Source organism: Erinaceus europaeus, chromosome 12, assembly GCF_950295315.1.
Source record: "Erinaceus europaeus chromosome 12, mEriEur2.1, whole genome shotgun sequence".
In the NCBI taxonomy this organism is placed as follows: domain Eukaryota; kingdom Metazoa; phylum Chordata; class Mammalia; order Eulipotyphla; family Erinaceidae; genus Erinaceus; species Erinaceus europaeus.
In genome coordinates, this window is record NC_080173.1 from 82,717,203 (window position 1) to 82,724,738 (window position 7,536).

Consider the following 7,536-nt stretch of genomic DNA (forward strand, 5'->3'; position numbering starts at 1 on the left):
CCCAAAGGGCACAATATCATCTTTTTAAGTTGAAGGGTAAAGTTGCCCTGAGTAAATATCCCATAATTTCTTTACCCAGTCACCTATTGATGAGCAGTTAGGCTGTTTCCACTCCTTGAGCCAGCATTTTAAACAGATACTCCAGAGAAAATCATAAAAATCTGATGCATTGACACAGAGGTTTGATTGTCACGCCTGTTAAAGGAAGCACATACCCAAAATTATAAATGTACAGTCAATCAAGTTAATATATAATTTTGGTTTGTGTACTTGTGTTATTTCCACAGGGAAAAGCAGGATGCAGGGACCCGGCAGTGGCACACCTGCTTTAGTGCACACATTACAGTGCACAAGGACCCAGGTTCAGTCCCCTGGTCCCCACCTGCAGGGAGAAAGCTTCATGAGTGGTGAAGCAGTGCTGCAGGTGTGTCTCCCTCTCCCTCTCCCTCTCTCGCCCTCCCCTCTCAACTTCTTTCTGTCTCTATCCAATAATAAATAAATAAATAAATAAATTTTTTAAAAAGAAAGAAAAACAGGATGCAATTACTTAAATTAAAATGATGAGCGGGTCAGGTGGTAGCGCTCTGAGTTAAGTGCGCATAGTGCAAAGTACAAGGATCCCCATCTAAGCCCCTGGCGGGACCCCTGGTTGCAAAGGGGTTGGTTTGCAAGCAGTGAACCAGGTCTTCAGGTGCCTGTCTTTCTCTCCCCATCTATGTCTCCCCCTCCTCTTTCAATTTCCCTCTGTTCTATCCAACAAGAGTGGCAACAACAACAATGGAGAAAAGATGGCCTCCAGGATTAGTGGATTCATACTGCAGGCACAGAGCCCCAGCAATAACCCTGAAAGGGAGAAAAAAAAAAAGATGAAACATTTAATGGCTTGGGAGACTTGAAAATTTTGCAAATAACTGAAACTTCTCTAGAGACATTTCAATATAATATGCTTCATGTTGAAAAAAATTGGGAAATGTAATGCAAATTTCCTTTGAAAAAGTTTTATTAACGGTTTGCAGGATTATAAAATTACAAGGATATATAACAAGTGCACCACCACTTGGCCCCCCACCACTAAAGTTATATGCCCCCAACCTGCCCCAGTGATAATCGCCATAGTTCTCACAAAGTCCTAGAGACAGTTTGCTTACTTTGCTTTCTTGTTTGTTTTGCAAGTTCATGTGTTTGAATTCTCTGTGCTCTACATATGAGCCAGACCATCTGGGGGTTGTCTTTCACCTCCTTAATTACTTCACTAAGTACAGTGGTTTTACTTCCTTAATGCATATTTCTACTTCTCCGAGTATTGTTCTTAAAGATGAGGACTAGCTTTCCTAAGCTTCAGTATTAACTTTTATTGGTTAATAGCTCAACTAAGACACTGGTGATTGTGGCTTTACAATTTCATTTACCTAGACATTCTCATTTACTTTCAGCTTCCGTGAGTATGCTATGCACGTGAGCTCATCAGGTCTGCCTGGTATAGGATAGCAGGCAGGGTGAGAAGAGTGGTGGTCTGTGACAGGGTGCCTTGGGGAAGTGGGAACAGATGTGGAGGCTGTTTGCAGCCCCCTAGGACCTGCCTGGTAGACACACTCTAGTGTGTATCCTTCCTGGGTGTCCTCAGAGCTTTTCCAGCCCCCAGAACCAAGCAGCTGTGCTGACAGGGCTCTGAACCACCTTAGTGAGGGATGAAATTCAGAGGGTGAGACAATTCTTGTGAAACTGTACTTATTCCTGGCTCCCCAAACACTTGTCTCCTGACTGCTGAGTCTCCTGAGTGTGGGAGCTCCAGTGGCACAGTGGGTTAGCACATGGTACTTAGAACGGTGTCACATTTTGTGAATGGAGTTATCTTTGGGAAGCAACCATGGGTGGGGCTAGTTGCCTGGAGAACCAGCCAGGCCTCCAGGGAGGGGAGAGGCACTAGTATTGGAGTTTAATCTCTGCTGGGCTGTGTGTTAATTAACTCTGCCCAGTAAAGAAACCTCCATAAAAGCCCATGAGGTTGAGAGCACAGAGAGCTTCCCAGTTGGAGAACAACACACTGAGGTGTTGGAAGAAAGAACATAAGTTCCATGGGGGCCGGGTGACAGGGCACCTGGTTGAGCGCACATGACAATCAATGCAAGAGGACCCAGGTTCGAGAGCCCGGTTCCCACCTGCAGAGGGAAATCTTTTGCAAGTGGTGAAGCAGTGCTGTGGTCTCTCTCTCTCTCCCTCTTTATCTCCCCATTTCCTCTCTATTTCTGGCTATCTCTATCCAATAAGTAAAGATGTTGATTAAAAAAAATAAATAGGGAGTCGGGCTGTAGCGCAGCAGGTTAAGCGCAGGTGGCGCAAAGCACAAGGACCGGCATAAGGATCCTGGTTCGAATCCCGGCTCCCCAACTGCAGGGGAGTCGCTTCACAGGCGGTGAAGCAGGTCTGCAGGTGTCTATCTTTCTCTCCTCCTCTCTGTCTTCCCCTCCTCTCTCCATTTCTCTCTGTCTTATCCAACAACGACAACAACAATAGTAACTACAACAATAAAACAACAAGGGCAGGGGCCGGGTGGTGGCACTCCTGGTTGAGCGCATGTATTACAATGTGCAAGGACCCGGGTTCAAGACCCCGGTCCCCACCTGCAGGGGGAAAGCTTTTCGAGTGGTGAAGCAGGGCTGCAGGTGTCTCTCTCTCTCCCTCTCTATCACCCCCCACCCTTTTGATTTCTGGCTGTCTCTAGCCAATAAATAAAGATAATAATAAATTTTAAAAAAACAAGGGCAACAAAATGGAAAATAAATAAAATATTAAAAAAAATTAAAAGAACATGAAATTGCATACCCTGTCCTCATATTTTGCCCTGAGCATGTCTTGCAGTCAGCTTCTCCTGAGATGTATTGTGTTACAGTACATGGGTAAGCTAGTGAGTGAATGGGTTTCCCGAGTTCTGTGAACCACTCTAACTGATGGACCCCAAGGGAGATGCTGATGAACCTGAGCAAGACAGCCAGTTTACTTGACAGCTGGCTGGCAGGAGCACTGGGTCCAGAGTCAGAGGCCCTAGTTAGCCTCCTGACTCCCATCAGCTGGCCAAATGACTGAATGCCTGGCTCTTGCCACCCACACCTGTCGATCTCCAGGCAGGCTTGTGATTATCAGCAATACTGAAAGAACCAAAGAGCTTTCACATAGCAGGTGTTCCCTACTGAGATATCCCAGAACGGAAGGGGTGAGAAATGGCAAGAGGGATGCATAAGGAGCCATGCCAGAAGGCAGGAGTCATGGGGCCAAGTGGTGGCGCACCTGCTTATGTGCTCACATTACAGTGCACAAGGACCCAGGTTCAAACCCCTGGTCCCCACCTGCAGAGGAAAAGCTTCACAAGTGGTACAACAGTGCTGCAGGTGTCTCTGTCTTTATCCCTCTCTATCTCCCCCTCCCTGATCAATTTCTCTCTGTTTCTATCCAATAATATATATATATATATACATGTTAGAAGTCAATGCTATGGGGTATGGGACTGCAATTTGAAATAAACTTGTATAGGGGGCCAGGTGGTGGTGCACCTGGTTGAGTGCTCATGTAACCATGCGGAAGGACCCAGGTTCAAGCTGCCAGCCCCCACCTGCAAGAGAGAAGTGTCATGAATGGTGAAGCAGTGCTGCAGCTGTCTCTATTTCTCTCATCCTCTCTATCTCCCTCTCCTCTCTCAATTTCTTCCTGTCCTCTCAAATTAAAAAAGAACGGGAGCCAGGGTAGATAGCATAATGGTTACGCAAAAAGACTCTCATGACTGAGACTCTGAAGTACCAGGTTCATCCCCCACCCCCACCCCCAACCACTATAAGCTAGAGCGGAGCAGTGCTCTGGTAAAGGAAAGGAAAGAAAAGGAAGGCAAGGGGAGGACAAGGCGAGGCGAGGCGAGGCGAGGCGAGACGAGGCGGGGCGGGGAGGGGCGGGGCGAGGCGGGGCGGGGCGGGGCGAGGCGGGGCGGGGCGGGGCGAGGCGGGGCGGGGCGGGGCGAGGCGGGGCGGGGCGAGGTAAGGCTTCCAGGAACAGTAGATTTGTCATGCAGACACTGAGCTCGAGATAAGCCTGCTGACAATAATAAATAAATAAATAATAATAAAGAGAGAACTAGAAATGAACTAGAAATTGTGTATTTTCATCTGCATCTGTTTTCTCCCAAGATGTTTTCTCTTTCCCAGCTGTCTCATCCCTATTCCATCCCTCACCCTCACCTGTCAGTGAAACATTGTTAATGTTTTTTGCCCAGCTCACCCCCACCACCACAGATGTAAGAGATTGGAGATTCACCACCCCCTCTACCATCTTCTTTCAGAGTCATCATCTTCTGCTTGTGAGACCTGAGCTTTGGGCCTAGGAGCCAGCAGGACACAGCTGTGAGCAGAGGACAGGTGGACGCTAGCTGACCTCAATAGCTGTGAAGGGTGCGGTGCGTGTGTGCAGTTATTAGAGCAGAAGTGGGATGCATTGGATCGACCTTCTCGTGGTGCATCCCGTGAGTACCCATTTATTGGGGAAACTGACGATCCTCCCTAGCCGACTGAATCCACATGGATCCCAGTCACTTTCAAAGCCAGCAACAAGCAGACATCAGGCTCAACCTGACGCTGTTGACTGGCTACGGAAGAAGGGCAAACGCTAGAAGAAGAAGAGCAGAAGTTAGAAGCCTCCTTACAGGAACCTCAGGGCTCTCTAAGCAACTGTGATGACCATCTTTTTGTGATTTTAAAAGATGACTTATAGGGAGTCGGGCAGTGGCGCAGAGGATTAAGCATAGGTGACATGAAGCGCAAGAACCGGAATAAGGATCCCGGTTGGAGCCCTGGGCTCCTCATCCGCAGGGGAGCCTTCACAGGTGGTGAAGCAGGTCTACAGGTGTCTCTCTTTCTCTCCCCGTCTCTGTCTTCCCCTCCTCTCTCCATTTCGCTCTGTCCTATCCAACAACGACGACATCAACAACAATAATAACTACAACAATAAAACAACAAGGGCAACAAAAGGGAATAAATAAATACAAAAAAAATTAAAAATAAATATTAAAAAATATTTTTAAAAAAAGAAAGAAAAAAAAAGATGACTTACATACCTAACACACACATATACTTTCCTTAAACAAATAAGTTTCAGAGACAGCAAAATTTCTGTTTGGTTCCCATGCCCACTGCTGAGCCATGAGCTATTTTTGACTAGCTGCATTCTGCTTGACACAAAAGCCTGCCCCTGTTCCTTCCCACCAAGATGTGAATCACTGCTGTGGGCTTGCACGATTTCATCATTCAGCCATCTCTCTCTCTGGCTGGCCACCAACCCCTCCTCAGCCCCTCCCATAAAAGGAAAAAAAAAAAAAGAAGAGAAATGCTTTGTTGTGTGTGTTCTTTTTCAGACACTGGTGGCCCGCTTGGCAGCCATCAAGGGTTTCCAGCAATCTCTTTGTGTCAGGCTTCTGGGCTGGTGAGGGGCCTAAGGGTTGTCAGAGGAGCCGTTTCCTCAGATGTGGTTTAGCTGCTCACTGGGAGAGGACAAGAATAAGTGGAAACTCGAGAATAGTCATACCCCCAGGCACTGGGATTTTTTGTGTTGTTGTTTGTTTGTTTGTTTGCCTCTAGGTTATTAGTGGGGCTTGATGCAGGCACTACAAATGCACTGCTCCTGGTGACCTTTTCCCCTTCCCCATTTTATTGAACAGGACGGAGAGAAATTGACAGGAGAGGGGAGGTAGCGAGGGAAAGAGAAAGAGACACATGCAAACCTGCTTCATCCCTCATGAAGCATCCCCCCTGCAGGTAGGGAGCAGGGGCTTGAACCCAGATCCTTTCGTTTCATACTATGTGTGCTTAACGGGTGCATCACCGCCCAAACTGACACTGATTTTTTAAATAATTTTTTAATATTTATTTTTTATTTATTCCCTTTTGTTGCTCTTGTTGTTTTGTTGTTGTAGTTATTATTGTTGTTATTGATGTTGTCGTTGTTAGATAGGACAGAGAGAAATGGAGAGAAGAGGGGAAGACAGAGAGGGGGAGAGACACCTGTAGACCTGCTTCACCGCTTGTGAAGTGACCCCCCTACAGGTGGGGAGCAGGGTGCTCAAACTGGCATCCTTACTCTGGTCCTTGTGCTTTGCGCCATATGCGCTTAACAACTGCACTACTGCCCAACTCCCCTGACACTGATTTTTTTTAATTAATTTATTGTAAGAGAGGAGGGAGGAGAAGAGAGAGAGAGAGAGGGAGACCAGGGCAATGCTCAGCTCTAACATAAGGTGGTGTCAGGAATTGAACCCCTGTCCTCTGGAGCCTCAGGCATGTTGGTGGGTGTTTTAACAGTTATCTTCCTGGCTTTTATTTATTTATTTTTTTTGCTGGGGCTGTGTGCCTATACAGTGAACCTACCACTGCCCCCAGTGGTAGGTTTTCCTATTTCCCCCCCTCTTTTATTTGATAAGACAGAAGGAAATTGAGGGGGAAGAGAAAGAGAGACAGAGAGAGAGAGACCTGTAGCCCTACTTCTCTTCTCCTGAAGCTTCCTCCCTGCAGGTGGGAACTGGAGAGGAAGTGGGGCAGGTTTGACCTGGGTGGTCTCACATGGTAATGAGTGTACACAACCGGGTGCCCTGTTGGCCCCATCTCCCTGTCACTTGATATGCTGTTTTAAGGACAGAAAGAGAAAAATGCTTGTTAAAATTATACACGGTCTTGAAGGATAGGAGAGAACATTAAAAGAAGGTTATTTTGAATAGCTGGCTTTCAGAGAAGGGAACTTCATCAGTCTCTACTCCTTCAAGGGGTCATAACGCTAAGGAAGAATGATGTCATGACAAAGCAATTTCACTTCCCAGACAAAAATTACATGGTGGAGCTGTGCACACTTCTGCTGTGCCTTTGGGAAGAGTGTGTGGTCAGAGTGGGCCTGAGTCCTGGGAGACACGATCACTGAGTACTACGGCTAGGCGGGAGTTTGTTTTTGCAGACCACATGCAATTGCACGAAATGACTAGTCTCTGGATGGTATTCAAACCTGGGTTGATATCTGGGGTTGTGTTTGGGGCAGACTCAGGCCTGGCTGGCTAGCAGAGTCAGGGGATGCCCTGCCGGTGCCTGCTTGGCTGGCACGCAAAGAGGAGGAAACTTGTCATTAGTCTCTCAGGCAAGAAGTGGCAGCTCCATGGCTTTGTGTCCAAGTGGTCCAAGCACTTTGCCCTTCCCTGCCTTCTGTCAGAGGTCTAGGGTCACACACTCAGCTCTTTTTCTTGGTTAAAGCCTGGACAACCCCTACTTCTCTTTATTCAACCATCAATCACAGCTCTTCTTTTTTTTTAATTTTAATTTTTTTATTTTATATATTTTTATTTATTCCCTTTTGTTGTCCTTGTTGTTTTATTGTTGTAGTTATTGATGTTGTCATTGTTGGACAGGACAGAGAGAAATGGAGAGAGAAGAAGAGAAAGATAGTGAAGGATATTTCAGGTGTAGGGGGGCAGGGGGATTCTCCCTTTCACAGGTGACTTTTGGGTAGGTGTTGTTCGTT

At 46.8% G+C, this 7,536-nt stretch overlaps 1 protein-coding gene across 1 annotated transcript in view; it reads left to right on the plus strand.

Moving 5' to 3' along the window:
• The window catches only part of LOC103111795 (tektin-1), a 15,089-nt gene extending 10,743 nt beyond the window's left edge, over positions 1 to 4,346 (plus strand). The window contains exon 5 of the mRNA XM_060204902.1: positions 4,325 to 4,346. Coding sequence (XP_060060885.1) covers positions 4,325 to 4,346 — 22 coding nt within the window. The remainder of the gene's footprint in view (positions 1 to 4,324) is intronic.
• The last annotated feature ends 3,190 nt before the right edge of the window (positions 4,347 to 7,536 follow it).